Source organism: Barbatula barbatula (genome assembly GCF_947034865.1).
Source record: "Barbatula barbatula genome assembly, chromosome: 5".
NCBI lineage: Eukaryota > Metazoa > Chordata > Actinopteri > Cypriniformes > Nemacheilidae > Barbatula > Barbatula barbatula.
The window spans coordinates 16,762,753-16,781,000 of record NC_136769.1 but is presented as its reverse complement, the minus strand read 5'-3'; the positions used below and the strand labels follow the sequence as shown (position 1 = coordinate 16,781,000).

At 37.9% G+C, this 18,248-nt stretch overlaps 1 protein-coding gene across 2 annotated transcripts in view; it reads left to right on the top strand.

Moving 5' to 3' along the window:
- Positions 1-13,865, top strand: part of elfn1a (extracellular leucine-rich repeat and fibronectin type III domain containing 1a) — a 90,608-nt gene extending 76,743 nt beyond the window's left edge. For both annotated transcript variants that reach the window (XM_079457666.1, XM_079457665.1), the window contains exon 3: positions 9,407-13,865. In XM_079457666.1, coding sequence (XP_079313792.1) covers positions 9,799-12,171 — 2,373 coding nt within the window. In that variant the 5' untranslated portion in view covers positions 9,407-9,798 and the 3' untranslated portion in view covers positions 12,172-13,865. The remainder of the gene's footprint in view (positions 1-9,406) is intronic.
- The last annotated feature ends 4,383 nt before the right edge of the window (positions 13,866-18,248 follow it).

Sequence of the window (18,248 nt, the reverse complement as noted above, 5' to 3'; positions counted from 1 at the left end):
TTTTGATATTTTATTAACCATAACGTTTTTATCTACATTTAGCATTAGCATTATTGATCAGCATGTAAACTTTTGTGATCTGGTGAAAATCCAGGTTAAAGTCTTATAATCAAATTGCTTAATAGGCAACAAGCATCAAAGATTAATTTCAAGCATTAATTATACCAAGAATTGGGTATTATTCAGTCAATATTTAAGATATTGTTATATTTTCACAGAATATTCTGTAGGATGATTTTATGAAGGACATTTGCTGGGTTTTCACAAGCAAGTTCACATTTTGTAATGAAAGAAGTTTCAATTGGCTAGTTTAGTAAGTAACTTAGTAAGATTTTAATTGTTGTCATTAGTTTTTTTTATATACAAATATGAATTATCAGACTTCTATTAGGAGGGCATTCCCCTAAAGCCATAGAGCCTATACATACTTATATATTTTATACAGTATATCCAACTGGGCTAAATTAATTAAATATTTATTTATTTTCAAAAAACATTGTCCGGACCTCTGTTACAAAGAAAATATAAAGACCGGACCTCTTGGAACTTTAATTAAATACCCCTGGCACAGTTGGTATAGTATTGAAAAACTGTGCTAATATGAGGTGGCAGTAAGTGCACTTTTTAGGTCGCAAATATTTAGGTTTATGTAAGCTTTTTGAATATCACAGTTTTTTTATGTGATATCTGAAAAGTATTGTACAATAAAGCATTTCAATATTCACATCCTCTAGTTGGTAAGATATTGGGACTGAACCTTTTGTGTTCTGAACCGAATGTCCTTGTGGCCCAGAGCATGCGTTAACACCAATATCACAAGGTCACTTTAAGCACATCCGTTGCCCTTCAGTTTACATTCTCAGTTGATGCCAATGGACATTAGGAAATAAAAGGCTTTGTCCTGCAAACAAATGAATCCAAAGCCTCTGATTCGGCACAACGCCTTTCATTTATCAGCAGGGTAACGTTAGATAAAGATAATTAGTGTGCAGGGCCCCAAGGTTGTCTGTGCTCTTGACAGCGACATTGGTGTCAAACTTAAAAGCCGGACTTGGAATTGTGTCTCTCCCATCATGAAAGTCCAGCTCCCCACACACAGTGAGGGTCTGGAAAGGGCAGGACCATTGACACTCTATTTCAGCTAGTTCTACTCCCGTAATTAACGTGCAACGCTAATACCGTCTGATACAAATGAAGCACGCCTCCCGTCTGCTTCTAATTCTCTCTCACTCGAAAGTAATTCAAGGGTTCGATGTACCGAATGTCCTCCTTTCCCACGAGAGCCAGTTTCATTATGACTGAATTGTTTCGGCACTTTCGAGCCCCTTCTCTTTTATGTTTTCCTGTGACACACGTATGAATTGGAAATTACTTCAAATAAGCAGCCGGATAACATCATAGAGGGACAGCCTCAGAGGAACACAGACAACTCCAGAATGTCGAAGAAGGAGAAAAGGGAGGAAGCGGAAAATAAGGTTGGTGAGGGAAATGACAATGAGGACAGGGGTACTTAGGTAATTGAGGGGCGGAGAAAGGGACTGACAGGGGCAGAAAGAGGCAACAACAGGGAGGTTGTGATATGTAATGATACATTTTCTTGGGTGGTGAGATTGTTGTGGTCAGTGTATCTATGTGAAGGACCAACTATCACCACTTGTTTAGAGTGATGTTCTCATCACAGAGTGTAGAACCCCATGGCCTCGACATAGGAGCACAGCCGAATTCTACCCCCTTGGATACAACAGGATTTCCTGTTACTAAAAGAGCTTCCATCGAGCTACACAACAAATACCACACTCTATCAGCATATAACTGAAACTCAGATCCTTATATGTATAGATGTTATTATGATAATTTCAGTGCCAATAGTTAGTATTCCAGAGCCAAGCCACATGCTGGCAAATATCACAGATCAAGAAAAACTGTATTGCTCATGAGAAGCTCAGAAGACATAAATAAGTTCTTACTTTTGTGCCACTTCAGTATCAACTTTCCCCTCAAAAGTTTTTCTTAAAGGGATAGTTTGCACACAAATTCAAATTCTTTCATAATTTACCCACTATCATGTCATTTCACTATCATGACTTTATTCTGCAAAACACAAAAGAAGATATTTAGGAAAATATTGATAACCCAACAACATTGAACCCCACTGACTCTGATTTTGTGTTGCACAGGAGGGTGATAGATGTTTTCGTTTTTGAGCGAACTGTCCCTTTAAGACACTTGAGACAATTTTCGACGTTGCAACTATAGTTTAAAGTTACAAAATCAATACTAGCTTTTGTATTTTTGTATACTACAAGTGTGCAGAGTGTGAGAAATTGTTGAGATCCCTTTAAAACACTCGAAGCGCTACACAAGAGCTTAAACACTGTAAGAAATACGTAATTTTCACTTATTTTAACATGTGGTGAAATTATCAAATTGCTAATTTACATCAAGTGTAGATACTGTATTTATAATATTTATTTATAATATACTAAATAACACGACAAACATCTACATTTTATAACTCGTAAATGTTATTTAACGTTTTAAATCTGGCACCCTGTCATGATTCTGCCGCATCGTGTCATGTTTCTCTTGGTTTAGTGGCAGGATCATGACATAATCTTATGTTTTGTGTGGAGAGAGGTATTTATGGCCCTTCTGGCCTTCCATACACTCTCTCTGGTCTCATCTCTGTTCCCATCCTCTCGTTACCTTGGTCCCTTATTTAATGCCCTTGTGTCTTCTGTTTTGTGCTGTTTCATTGTGGTTGTTGGGTAAGTTCCTGTGTAGTTAGTCTAGTCTAGTCTAGTCTAGTCTACGTCTATGCACCCTATAGCTATTGCTGTTTTTTGTCTCAGAAGGAGAATCCGAGAATTCCTAATACAAAACTCTCTATTTGATCTTCAGTTAATCTCAGTGATGTCTAGAGAAACAAATGAGATTTCAAAGGGTCTTGTGTGATTTTTCTTTCCTATGGGAGGAACTGCTACAAATGAAAGCTCACAGCCCTAAATGGCCAGAACTAATGAACACCTCATAAATGCTTAATGTGTGCTGAAGCCTTTTGAGTTTATCTACCACTGTCTCATTAGGTCGTCCACAGAGAACAATAGACAAGCCATCACTGCTCTGCATGCAGGCCAAGCGAAAGTGTCCCTAGACAAGGGAGTAGGTTTGAGGGCCCTACAATAGCCTCTTCTGGACCATAGAAACGGACTGTGTGGGAGCTAAGTCCCTGTAGACACTATTAGCGTTTGTTTCTAAAGCTCATTTCAAGGGGTAGTACTGTTTACCTGAATAGCATGCCCATGTTGTTAATGGGAACCATTTTTTGAATTAATGCGAGAGATGCTGTATGTTTTTAAGGAGCATGAGGCAATGAGCAACAGCTTAAGGAATTGATTATAAATGATGTCTTATCCATAGACACTGTAACCATCTCTTTTTTAAGTTTACCAATGCAAGTGGCTAATCTGATTTATACCAGCTTTGTGGTTAAATCAGTGTGTATCTGAAGTGAGCCATGTTATATTAATGAGTTGAGACTATTGGTTTACCTAAAGGGGGTTCCACCTCCACATCCTGCTCAGAGAAATCATGGGTGAGGTTATGCATGCTGCTGGCCTTTGACATTTTGTTTGCTTTAAAGGGCACATACTGAAGAGAGTGGACTTTGGAGAGGAGTCCATTTTTTATTTCTCTTAAAGCCATCAATCACTCTACAGCGCTTTTTTCATTGATGGACTTCTCATATTCATTTCATGGACGTTTGAGTTTGGTAGGTAAAGTTTTTAAAGAAGGAGCCACTATGTTTCGCCTGTCCTTTCTCTTTTCATGCTCAGCTGGAGACTAAGCCCATGAGGAACTTCATTACTTTACGACACTCCTGGTATTCCAGAGTGTCTCAAACGACAAATATCTAGAACTAGAACTAATGATTAAAATAATGATGAGGATGAGCAGGATGTGAGGGTAATGCTCTTTTGCACTGTTACACTTTCGTGGTAATAAGTCCCACTGGACTGAGAGGCTTAAAGTTATAGCTGGCCAATAATTTTGTCATCCTTTACTCACCCTTCTGTCAAACCTGTGTGACTTTCTTTTTTGGCGCAGAACACAAAAGAAGATATTTTGAAGGACGTTGCTAACCGGCAGACTTTCACTTGCGTTGCTTTTGTGTCCATACAATAGAATTGAATGAGTTCCTGTGCTGTTTGGTTATCAACTTTTTTCAAAATATCTTCTTTTGTGTTCTGCGGAAGACAGAAAGTCATGCAGGTTTGAAATGACAGGGGAGAGAGTAAATTAATTTACAAATTTTGTGGTGAACAATACCTTAACCATGTGCATATAATATTTGCATGTCCATTTAAAATGTAAAAAACACTTGAATTTTGAAAGCAAAAAGATTTAGTCAATATTATAATATTAAATATATAGACCAAAATATAAAGTAAAAATGTAATGTATGAAACCTGCACGCAATAGTAAAAGAATAGCAAACTGCTTGAGTTCAGTTCAATGGAATACAAATTCTGTTATAATTTATCATTATGTCTCCATCTTCTTCACCTACAATTACTATAATTTTGGCTGAAACACCAAATGTGAATTTCAATCCTAACACATTTGCTTTATTCATCCTGTTTTCAGTATCTATCAGTATATATCGTCCTGTTTTATTCAGAGGGAGCTGCTTCAAAAGCCGGTCCAACCCAATGTCACTGCATAGCACCATTACTGATGTGAAGGGCTCTGGTCACATCCACGCAGGTTTTGCGCTCCAACCAATTTTACATCCATCCAATAGCTCTTGCCAAGCTGCTCCTAACACATGGCTGTGTGTGCTCCTCCTCAGGCGCCCTGAAAACAAAGTCAATTTCTGTATCCGCGCCTGCCAGCAGCCACTAATGGCATACGCAGAGAGAGGTCATTAATATGTGTGGATTAAAATGCAGAATAGACCGATGAGAAGGCAGAAACATGTGGGAGGGGAGACGGTACTGCTTGGCATAGTGTTTTAGTTTAATATAGTGAATTTTGTTGCGAATTGTTCGTATTTCACGTTAATGCAAAACAGACAAGGCTGAATAACAATTCGATAAAATCTCTCCCTGAGGGCTCATTCAGACCCAGACAAACCACGCAGAAACAGCGGCTACTCTTTGAGTCAGAAGTCAAGATTTCGCTACTAGTTGGCTAGCGATCAAAAGCAATGTATTTACATTTACGCATTTGGCAGACACTTATGTCCGAAGTGACTTACAGTAAAAATGTCTCCTTTTGTTTTCTGCAGACTGACTTGTGTAGTGGATTTAGGTTAAACTAGTCCTTTAATGAGCAAATGAATGGAGCATAGGGTTGAATGTGTATGGAATTTGAAATAACTTTATTTACATTACTATGCATTTTTTTGCTCTCATTAATTATTTATGATAAATTCATTAAGTTATACAACCTCAGAGGCTTTCGGAATAAACCAAGTATGTATGCTGCATGTCTTTGAATGATAGCAAGGATGTTAAACTCTTGCAAATCAGAAACCTGGTATGTATGAATAACAATGTTGTTGAATATTAATATGTGTGCAAAGTAAGAAACGTTCATGTTTAATTCATACCATGAATGAATGGGGTATTATCATGGTATTCTTTAAGCATACGAATCTACTGTATCATCTTTACAGTAAATTATTAAGGGTTTTACTTTTTTGTGTTAAATATAGTGGAATAATCCCTTTGCTTTAAGGAAATCTGAGTATGTGTGTTGTGTTTGAGCTAATCTTTTTAACATCTGACTTCCACTTTCATCATAATAGACATGACCTCTACTGTCTGAGAAAAGACAGACCATACTGTGAAAGGTCAGCATACCAAGAATATGACCTCTGACCTTTAAATGGTATTGATGGATCGGATTGGTTGATTGATTGATGCTGTAGGTTCAATTACTAAGCTGTCCTTCAGGTCTCTCTCCAATACATAACACTTCCACCTGCTGAGATGCTTGCATCTGTGACACCTCTGTGACGGCCTTGTGTCAGCGGCTGCCATTCTGGACAGCAGGAAATCTTCTTGCGCCGAGGCAGCCGAAAGCAGCTAGAAGCACAGGCTTTAGGATTAAACCATTCAAAAGGCAGGGCTGCACAGAGAAGCTGTCTATCAGACTGTCGCGTACTGTCCTGTCGCTTTCTTAACAATCTTGGAGAAAATACAGCCCGTGGGCAGAAGGTTGTGTGGTACTTTGGATCACGCTAATGTTTTTCAGCGTGCTTTTGAGCAGATATGCTGAGTCTCGGCAAATGTTAGAAGCTCTTTGGGGGAGGTCTTATATTTTAAGGACATTTGAAATGACCTCATATTCCCTACTGTTCAAACTTCTGTTATTTAAATATTTTACAGTGGCCTGACTTTGGCTTACACAGATGACAATGTAAAATTCTGCAATCTAAAGGAATTGCACGCTAGATTTATAACCACACCAAAAGTCAAATTCTTATTTCAGTGCAGTTTAGTGGTTAGTGTTTTGAGAAAACATTCATTAAAGTATACTGTGATGAGCAAGGCGGGACGAGAGCCGTGAGGGAACAGGCCTCTCTCGTCGTACCCTCCTGTCGATCGTCCTTTTTTGCTTCCGGAGCTCCTCCGTGAGAGATACGAGACCGGTGCAACACGCATCCGGCCTCGGCCTTTCCCTCATGTCTCTCGTCCCGCCTTGCTCGTGATATACATATACTGTATATGAATACATTTAACACACACTATCCAGAGCAACTTTTAGATCATTTAGGGTCCATCCTATGGATCAAACTTATGATCTTGCCATAGCTAGCACCCCGCTGTGCCAGTTCAGAATTTATGCATGCAGATTATGACAGTAATCTTTCCCAGTTTTATTAAACAGGCAATTGGTATCAATAATAAATCATGACCATGTTAATGTCATTTCATGAACGTAAATACAGAAAGAATATAAGTATTAAGTCTCAAAGTGTAAACAATGGTATCTCAACACAGCAACTACTGTGTGAACAAAAAGCATATAATGTCATTGTACATGCCATTAGCAACTATGAATCACATAATGATTTTGACATCAATAAAAAAATGAATAGTTCAACATAATTAAGTAATTTGTTCACCCTCATATTATTCAAAACTTATATATGACTTATTATTTTGTGTAACACAATATTTTTATATTTTGAGAAATGTCTCGGTGGTTTTGTGTTCATACAATGGAAGTCAATCGGGGACAATGTTGTTTGGCTACTAATATTCTGAAAAATATGCTTTTGTGTGTGGAACAGTCTGCTAGCTTCTTAGGTTTTATTGAAGATGACTTTTTCTATAGTACATTACATAACACATATAATATTTTATCAACAAAAAAGAACATAGATTTGCAGCCCCTCTTATGAAACACACCATATACTTCCAGTGAGTGATGCTGATTAAGACATGTTTAATCAGAAGCTTTCCTGACACGTCATTTATGATTTACACCAGAGCGCGATCTTAAGCCTAGACCTAACACATCGCTCGGGAGGAACCCAGGCGTAACCCAGTAAAAGCCTTGATCCACTGCCTACCACAGAGCTTTATGAACCATGCGCATATATGCACATGGGAAATGTTTCTTTCCTCTTCAATGAAAGCATGCCCTGCTTGCATAATTCACTTGTGGATGGCTTGAGTGAAATGCAAATCAGCCTCACAGTAATGGCAAGACATGCTCTCCTTCTTTCAGTTATTGGGGCTTTCATAGAGCTGTTATGTCCTTACATGGCTTACAGGGGGTCAAGTAGATACAATTAAAACAAGTTTTTGCCGCTATGGAAATCACAGTAACAATTCAATATTGTGCCAGTCTTTGCTTGTAATTCCTCCATCTAGCGAAGAGGCTTTAAGGAGCTTTCACCAGCTTTGTGGAGACACAGCACTGTCATGAATGGCGTTTTTGTGTTGTTTTCTTAAATGCAGTCTGTGAATGTTCTGTATTATGGCATAGTTGTATTCATATTAGTTGGATCTTTGTGACATGCATTACTTAACATAAAAGAGGACAAAAGGGGCTTTAGTTACAGGGCAATATATCAGTCCCTTACTGTGGAAGTAAAGCTACATTAGGATCATTCATAGCACTCAGGTTATTGGAAGCACAGACGCACTTTGAAAAAAATCCTATTATATCTATTGTTAGGAGAAGAGGTGCAGTGAAAAAAAAAAAACTTTGCTTTCACACCAGTTTCCATCCTCCCTTAACTCACAGAACGATGTGTGATACAACCAACATTGATTATAGCTATCTCAATGTGGATTCAAAGCCTGTCAGGGATAAATGTAAACTGAAGCATGCTTTACCCTTGTGGCTGCCTTGGGGAGCGTACCTGCTCTTTGTGAGGGTAGTTTGTTTCAGAAAAAACACCATTCCCATGTGATTACCTTTTCTCCTGTGAATAAGCTTACAAAAAACTTCAGTTAAAGCATCTTGTAAGTAAAGAAATCCTCTCACACTTTTTATAATTTCAACTTAGTTCACAAGAAAAGCTAATACTTGACAATTTATGTTTACATACTTTGTCTTCTGTTGGGCTTTTGTTCTGTTTTTTGAAGGATACTCGAAGGATGATTTATTATTCAAGGATAATAAAAGGAAAATTCTGTCATGAACTACTAACCCTGAAGTTGTATGATAACTCTTGGACCTGCGTATATCTCCCGAACGCAAATCTGTGCTTTGAATGTCAGTTACATTGCTGTCTATAGGGAAGAGGTCCTAGGGTTATCATATGACTTCAGGGTAAGTAACTCATGACAGAATTTAAATTTTACAGTGTCCCTTTATGCAGAAACTACTTTAGAACTTTAAATCACTTTAAGTATGAAATAAAGTGACCAGAGGGGGGAAAAAATTCCCGAATTGAGCACTGCTAAATGTTTCCTAACTATGCTATACGGATGCTTATGAAAGTGGTCTCAAAAGTCACCGTTTTTTTCACGTGAACATTTTAAAGCACAAAGTGTAATTGATCTCTGCTTTAGCTCCTGAGTATTGACCCTTCTCACTTTGAGAGTCTCAGAGTTAATGGTAGGAGAACATGGACACTTTTGTTTTCTATTTGCTGTCAGTTGGTAATTGGCCAATGGTTTTCGATAATAGCAATATGTCACAGGAACTGCAGGGAGCTGTTTAAATTGTGTAATTGTGTGTCATCTTATTTTCTACATTTTAACAGGATTGATGTATTCTAGAAATATTTGGGCAATCAATTGTAATCAGATGATATATAACAGGCTTTTCGTAATGTTTGCTGTATGTTTGGTATAAACTTCATATTGAATATTGCTTTTCAAATGTAAAGACTTTATAATCATCAGCTATTGCTTTCTTCTTCTTTTCTCTTAACAAGGGTGCACCACTGGGCCCATAAATGAGACTAAAATGGTGGGTGAGAAGACGAGACAAGAGGATGAAAGCCATCAACAATTCTGTACTCTGGGGAAATAAGCACAGACCATTTTGACTTGGTGAAACATTAAGACCCAGCTCTACCACTCCACTATAGTAAAAGCTCTCCATTGGAGACCCAACCTGTAAATGCATAAGCTATGGTCTTCAATAAAACGCTTGACATTTCAGTACAAAAACCCTCAACTCATGTGAAATAATTATCTGGACCAGACACTGGACTTTTCCATCCCTTGGTTGAATCAAGAGATAGGGTTTTTTACCCTGCCAAAGTACTGTGAGGTTCCATCCAGCCTATTAAAATTCAAGTGGTACTCCAAGCTGGTATTGCTCATGGCTTCCAGGAGGGCTTCAGGAGCTTTTAATGGAAGCATGTTGAAGAGTGCCTTCTTCTGGTCTGTGGCATTAATCTGTCTGACTCGCATGGCTGGAGTAAGGGGGGATTGCTGGCTTATAGAAGGAGAAAAGGGCTTTGTATGGCTGGCTATTTGCAGCCAAAACCAGCCACCCTATGAAGCTATCCCTCAGCACATCAACAGCACCATAGTGGACCTTCGTTTGAATGAGAACAAGATCAAAAGCATCCACTACTCTGCCCTTAGCCGCTTTACCAACCTAACATATCTGAATCTGACAAAGAATGAGATTAATTATATTGAAGATGGGGCTTTTTCAGCCCAGTTCAACCTACAGGTTCTCCAGTTGGGCTTTAATAAACTGCAGAACTTAACAGAAGGGATTCTCAGGGGTTTGGGCAAGCTGCAGTACCTCTACCTCCAGGCCAACCTGATTGAGACTGTGACACCCAATGCCTTTTGGGAGTGCCCAAATATAGAAAACATTGACCTTTCCATGAATCGCATCAAGGTGCTTGATGGGTCCACATTCACTAGCTTGACTAAGCTGACCACATGTGAGCTGTACACCAATCCTTTCAATTGTTCCTGCAAGCTCTTTGGGTTCGTCATTTGGCTCTCAGTCTTTCCTAACAGAACAAGCGAACGGATGGTGTGTGATTCTCCTGCCGGATTCTCTGGCTACAGTCTCCTCAGTCAGAACCCAAACAATCCGACATACCATAATGCTCTGCATATGATGTCCACTGTGTGCACGGAAAATGTGACTCCGTACATCCATGTGCCTCCTGAGACCACTACTTTCCCTCCAGACTCGACACCGTGTGGGCTGGAAGACTGTCCGTCTGGGACCGAGCCTGAGGAAATCAGCATCAGTCCCACTTACATAGACTTAGATGTGAAACCAATCATGAAACTTAAGCAGGTGACTCACACAAATGCAGTAATCACTGTTCAGATTCCATACCCCTACAAGAAAATGTACATCCTTGTTCTGTACAACAACAGTTTCTTCACTGATATACAAAATCTCAAACGCCAAAAGGAAGATATTGAAGTGAGAAACCTGAAACCCCACACCGACTACACTTACTGTGTGGCTTCAATAAGAAACTCCTTGCGTTTCAATCACACCTGTTTGACTCTATCTACAGGGCCTAGAAATGGAAAAGAGAGAGTAGTTACTAATGCAACAGCCACTCACTACATAATGACCATCTTAGGATGTCTGTTCAGTATGGTAATATTTTTAGGCATAGTCTATTATTGCTTACGGAAAAAGAGACAGCAAGACGAAAAGCACAAAAAGGCAGGTAGTTTGAAGAAAAACATAATTGAGCTTAAATACGGTGGGGAACTGGAAGGTGGGCCAATTTCCAGGATGTCCCAAAAGCAAATGATGGCAGGGGAAAGCATGACCCGAATGCCCTATCTACCCTCAGGCAGCGACATGGAGCAATACAAATTGCAAGATATAACCGACACACCAAAAATGGCCAAAGGGAATTACATGGAAGTGAGGACAGGGGAGCATCCAGATCGAAGGGAATGTGAGATGTCATTGCCTAGCAACAGTCAAGGCTCTGTTGCAGAGATCTCAACCATTGCAAAGGAGGTGGACAAGGTCAACCAGATCATTAACAATTGTATAGATGCTCTAAAATCAGAGTCCACGTCCTTCCAAGGGGGGAAATCTGGTGCAGTGTCAACAGCAGAACCTCAGTTAGTCCTTATTTCAGAGCAGCCTCAAAGCAAGTCCAACTTCCTTTCACCTGTCTACAAGGACAGCTACCACCACTCTTTACAAAGACATCACACATCAGATGCCTCTCCAAAGCGCCCAAGTACAGCCACCGGTGGTCCTACGCGGAGTCCAAGGCCTTATCGCTCAGAGTCGAAGTACATAGAGAAAACTTCACCAACTGGGGAGACCATTCTGACTATCACACCCACAGCTGCAATACTAAGGGCAGAAGCTGAGAAGATTCGCCAGTATAGCGAGCACCGGCATTCCTACCCTGATTCCCACCAAATCGAAGAGCTGGAAGGACCAGACAGCCGGAAAACCTCGATCTTGGAGCCCCTGACAAGGCCTCGGCCCAGAGACTTGGCTTACTCACAGCTTTCTCCCCAGTACCACAATCTCAGTTACTCTTCTAGTCCTGAGTACTACTGCAAACCGTCACACAGCATCTGGGAGCGCTTTAAACTCCATCGCAAGCGACACAAAGACGAGGAGTATATGGCTGCAGGCCATGCCCTGAGGAAAAAAGTGCAGTTTGCTAAGGATGAAGACCTGCATGACATTCTAGATTACTGGAAGGGAGTGTCAGCTCAACAAAAATCTTAAATCAGTTTTTGTCTGTGTCTTTTTCACTTTTGATGGACTACAAAGAACAGGACAGAAATTAAGCCCAATAATCTTGTGAAATGTGAATAAAAAATTACAATTTAGGGAAAAAGGTTTGTGTACCAAAAGATGCTACTTAAAGCAACAAGAGGAGAATATATTGCAAATATAAAATATATATATATATGTGTTGAAATGGATTTTTAGTATTTGGTTTCCGCATGGCCAAGTCCTGTGACAGTGGATTTGCTGTTGTTTACTGTGAGACTCAAAAGAATCCAACAGTGACGGACGTCTTCTGAAATCTTAATATTTCTTCTTGCAGGACCACTGTAATTTATGGACAGTTTACTCCCAATATTTGAGTTGTTCTAAATACAAATGAACTATGTACAGATACTGTTTCTATATTTGCAACGTTTGCTGTTAAAAAATGGAAAAAAATCTATAATGTGTATGATTCAGGTTTAGACCATGGATTTTGGAGTTAGCTCCTGTGATATTATCTGTCCTTAAATGAATGTTTACCGTCCTGATGGATAAACATTGCACTGGTCAATGAAATGGCATATTTTCCTTTAGACAACGGTTTACACAACCTTGCTTTGCCAATTTTCTTTCTTAAGCCACGCCATTGATCAAACCGCACAATATTACACCAAGGCTGATGAAATATTACATTTGTGTAAATCATGACCACAAAGTGTATCAGTTTGGTTGGGATGGTGTAGATAAAACATCTGCATAAATGATTGCAGTGTCAAAAGTAGAGAAAGGTAAAATAAAAAGAATCTGTAGTTCGTTTTGATTTGTTTATCAGTAATTCTCCACTACAACACTTCTGCTTTGACCTTAAGATGCCTAATAATAGTGAGGGATCTGATCGTGAACCAAAGTGCTTGGTTGGCAGCTCATCACACATTTCCTGCAGATGTTTTCCACCCATCTCGAGCCAACAGCCCAATGAATGAATGTACTACATACAAAATAACAAAAAGCAGTTAGTTTTTGTTTTTTTAACCACCTGATTTAAAATTTTTATGCTGTTTGCCGAGTTATATTCTTTCTTCTTTTCAGTGTCATGTATTTCTCATTTCTGTCAATAATATTTAATCAGAAAACAGTTTATAAATCTAAGGGTATTGTTTTAGGCTTTTCTACTGTTTGGCGGGTATAAATGCTTTTATAAATGTTGAACGCCACTGCACGGACATGGAAATGATCAGCTCTGACCATGAGGATGAGACATGATAGAAAAGGACTACATTATTCAGCTGAACTGTTGCCACTAGATCAGCTGAACCGAAAAACAGGATGTTACTGGGTCGTCCAATTTTTTTATTTCAACCGCCTTAAACTTCTGAAAATACCTGTATAACTGTATTTTTCTTTTTCTTTAAATGTTGATGTTTTTGAAAAGTCTTCATCTGTTATCATTTTTTTAAAAGACGAAACATTTCAGTAGATTTCAAGAGCTGTCAGATTTATAGATAATCTAGCGAGTAACCTATATGTTTTTATATTGCATAGTGTAGCACTCCTGTATCTCATACAACTTAGATCTGTTGGGAAATCTGTGAATGGAGAGCATCAGATTCAAACAAGAGCACAATGAGTGTTATTTTGTATTTCATAATAATATGTTACCTGCTTTCAGACAGAGTACTGTGAAATAAAGGAAAGGGTGCACCCATAATCTCAACATTCTCATGACAATATTATTTTGGAGTCCACTGGTATATTTTTATCTTGTAAATGTGTTTGTACCTTTAACTGACAGTTCATCCAAAAAATCTCATTAAAAATCTGTCATCATTTACTCACCCTTGAGTCATTCCAAATCTGTAAACATTTCTTTGTTTAGATGAACACAGAAAAGGAGGTTTAGAAGAATGCTTCTAACCAAACAGTTCTTTTGTCCACCATTGACTACTATAGTAGTAATGCTTCAAAATATCTTCTATTGTGTTCAACAGAACAAAGACAATTATACAGATTCAGAACAACTTGAGGATGAGTCATGAAGGCAGAGTTTTCATTTTGTGAACCGTTCCTTTAGTTGATCTAACCTGTATTATTTTGATGGTGTAACCCAATAATGTCAGGTTGATTAACTCATTAAACAATATTTTCTTCAAAAAAACAGTGAATTCATACTAATAAAGTAAAACTGCTGTTCCGTTTTTTACCGTGTAAATATATTTTGTACAAATATAAAGCCTTTTTTACATATGTAGGCCCTGCAAACTCTTCAGAGTTTAAGAGTTAGAGAAGACTTATTATGGAATAAAGCAACTTTTCCGTTTTACTACTTCAATTGATCACTCAAACTGTTATAGCACAGAAGCACACTAAAAGAAAATTTAATGTAACTTCATTGCAATAAAGGAGACACTAAAACAGTATTGATGATTTAATAGCAATATCTTTCATGTGTGAAATTTCACTGTTCTAAGATGAGAAACGTATTATAAACTGATTTTAGAGATTTATGCACAATCCACAGTCCTACGTACAGTTTGACCTCATATTATGAGAGTTAAATATTTGAATTATTTTCTGTAGTATGCATGAATGCTTACCAGATGAAGTGTGGTGACTTTAACATTGTGTTCTCGGCCTTCTTGACTTCAGGCATTCCAATGGTGAGAGGTTTGTTCCACAAATGCACAATTTGCTCTAATAACCCATATTTCTTACAGATAAATCCTTGTATTGTCAAAGGGTTACAGAGCGGTGAAAATTGCATGAAGATTTGAATACTTTCATTCATCACAATAAATTGCTGGGTACTTTGAAGATAACTTTTGGGAAACCCCAAAAGACTTTAGTCTATTGCATCAAGCCAAAATATTTTTACCCTGTCATTACTCTAATAGTGAATGAAAAAGAAAGCTTAAAATATGCTGATTGAATATAGAATTGAATCTAGAATATATAGATTACATTGCATGAATGCATAATTTCTCTCTAACAAAAACAGTTGTGTCTATTATGTCTGTAGAAAGTAATACAATTATTTTAAAATAATGTAATAATTAATTAATTAATTAATTAACATTTATTTGTCAGGGACAATACAGCGCACATTATTACATACATAATTATCATAGACAAAACAATAAAAATAAGTGTAAATGTGTTGCATAAAAGGTTTCTAGCCAATAGGCTAATTTGCAACCCCAGTCCCTGGTCAGACCTTTCTAAAAACATAATCCAAATATATTAATTGTAAAAAACTACATAGTGTAAAAATGTACACATTCACACAACAAATACATTATAAGCACAAACATTAACATTTTACACAATCACAATGCGCAAAACAACACATCACTTAGGCACACGGTACAGACAATGCATTCCAAACAGAATTCCTCAGTGACAACATGTTTGATTTTCTTTCAGCCAGTGTTTCACTTTTCTATTAAATGTTTTCAGGTCGGTTTCTGTTTTTAATTCCGTTGGTAAATCATTCCAAAAATGGGTCCCTATTACAGAAAAACTTGACTGGCCAAAAGGAGTTTTGAGTCCCTCTGCTATGCAATTGCCACCCACTGCTCTCCTAGTGGCCACTCTCCTTGTGTTTATTTTTGTCACATAAGGACAGAGTACGGCTGGAGCTAAATTATTTGTGCATTTAAAAATCAATTTAAGAAAAGAGAACTTAATAAAACTAACAAAATTTAAAAGCTTATATTTCTGTACAATCAAACAGTGATGCCACATGATTGGTTTCTGATCCATTATTTTCAGTGCCTGTTTGTATAATGATATGATGGGTTTGACCGATGTCTGGGATGCTTGGCCCCATACAGTAACACAATAAGATAAATGGGAAAGTATCATAGCATGAAAAAACAGCAAAGCTGCCTTGCCAGGCATATGATGCCTAATCAATTTAAAACAATTCAGGTTTGTCCGGACAGTCTTACAGAGTTTGTTAATGTGTTTATTAAATTTGAGTTGGGAATCCAGAATAATACCTAAAAATTTAAATTCCTCAACTTTCTCAAGCTTCTTCATCTAATTTAATAGTACATTTAGCTTTTCCTCTAATTGAGAAGCACATAGATACCGTCTTTTTGACGTTAAGTGTCAGATGATTTTCTTTAAGCCACTGGGATACACCCTCCATTTCCTTGGTCAGGGTCTCTGCTACTCGAGTTAGTGTCCTAGCTGATGCATAAATTACTCTATCGTCAGCATATATTTGGCAGTTGGCTGACTGACAGCATGTAGGTAAGTCATTTACATATAAACTAAAGAGAGGAGGCCCCAAAATGGAGCCTTGTGGAATACCCGTTGTGGTTTGTAATGGTGTCGAGAGTTCGGTGTTTATTTTAACCTGTTTCTCTCTATGCTCCAGATATGATGCAAACCAGCTGATAGCATGCTCGGAGAAGTTGAAGGTGGTAAGTTTATTCAAGAGTATGTTGTGGTTCACTGTGTCAAAGGTCTTTTTTAGGTATATGAACACAGCTCCCACCACATTTCGTTGCGTGCCTTTGAATTGTTTAGTAATTTCCCAATCAGATTTATGAGGTTTTTCATCAAGGAGTTACAAAAATTTTCTAAATCATTCGATTGTAAAACATTATTCCAATCCAAATTATCTAAATAATTTTTAACTTGTGTCAATTTATTTTTGGGGATACCCAAGTTCCCTAATTTACTTTCATTCGTAAATTTGGGTAAACGCTGTTTAGTGAGTTTCCGTGCAACCATGGTCATATTGTGATCAGAGAGCCCTGTTAAGTAATTATAAATTCTGATGATTCTCTTTGGTCTGTTAGTGACTATCAAATCTATCATAGTTTTACTCGCTCGTGTGATCCTTGTTGGACCTTTAATCATCTGATGAAGACTGTGTTTTGACAACAGTCTCTTTAAGTTTTTCCTACGGCTTTTCTCTAGCCAGTTAATATTAAAATCACCAAGAAAAATAGATTCGGTGCGAGTATTTATACATTTAAAAATGTTGTCTAAATCATCATAAAATGAAACATCATGTGATGGTGGGTTATACAGCACTATAATGTTAAAATTCATCTTAGGGGATAATACAACATTTAAAGCCAAACATTCTAATGGCGTATCCAGTTTGATTTCGTTACTTTACTTACTTCAGAGTGTCTCTGACATAGAATAGTACTCCCCCTCCACCTTTTTTAGATGTTCTATCCTTTCTATGACAAATGTAACCAGGGACATCAATCATACTGGTCTGGATATTACTGTTCAGCCAAGTTTCACTCAACGCTAAAAAGTCTAAATTAGAGTCAGTTAACAGATGTTGGATCTGATCCAATTTAGGCAATATACTACGAATGTTCAAATGTCCACCTAGAATACCCTTAGGTTTAGACATAGGCTACCATATTACCCACGCCAATTGCATCCTCTCTGATAATCCCGCTTTCTAAGCGTGCCGCGGTGGGTGGGTTCAGTTCGTTTAATATTCGCGCAGATGGTAATGTTGATTTGTTTGCTCGGCGTGCCGCGACGGGGGTGATCAGATTGTTTAATGATTGAGTAGATGACAAGGTATCCATGTCCGAAGAAGTTTAATCTCGGTAATCCATTCATATTTACTGACTGGTGGTTGTCAGCCTGGGACATCTGTTTGTTTGCGCTTAAATGTTGTCCAAGTGGCAACAACAGAAGCCAACAGCAAAGCAGAAATACGCAAACGTTTCCTTCTTCTCTATAAGTTTTACTTGACTGGTTTCTTTGTTTTCTTCTTGAACCAGTAACTATTCGCAAAAATGCGTTAGAAAGTATTGGAGTGGAGCCTGACAAACCACCCAACACATCTGCCGCCATCTTGTTACTATTAAATAAGAAAAACCAGGCCAGTGGTCCTAAACTAATGATATTGACATGTGATGTCTATTCTATTTATTATTTGTTATTCTAGTTCTCAGTCGGAAGCCTTGTATCTTCATATTTCAATTTATTTGTTTATTTATTAATATCATTCAAATTGGTCACTGTTTATGTTTGTCTGTGGGTCCTTAAACAAATAAACAAATAAAAAGTGTTAAAAGGAGTTTGACAACATAATGTTTAAAGTT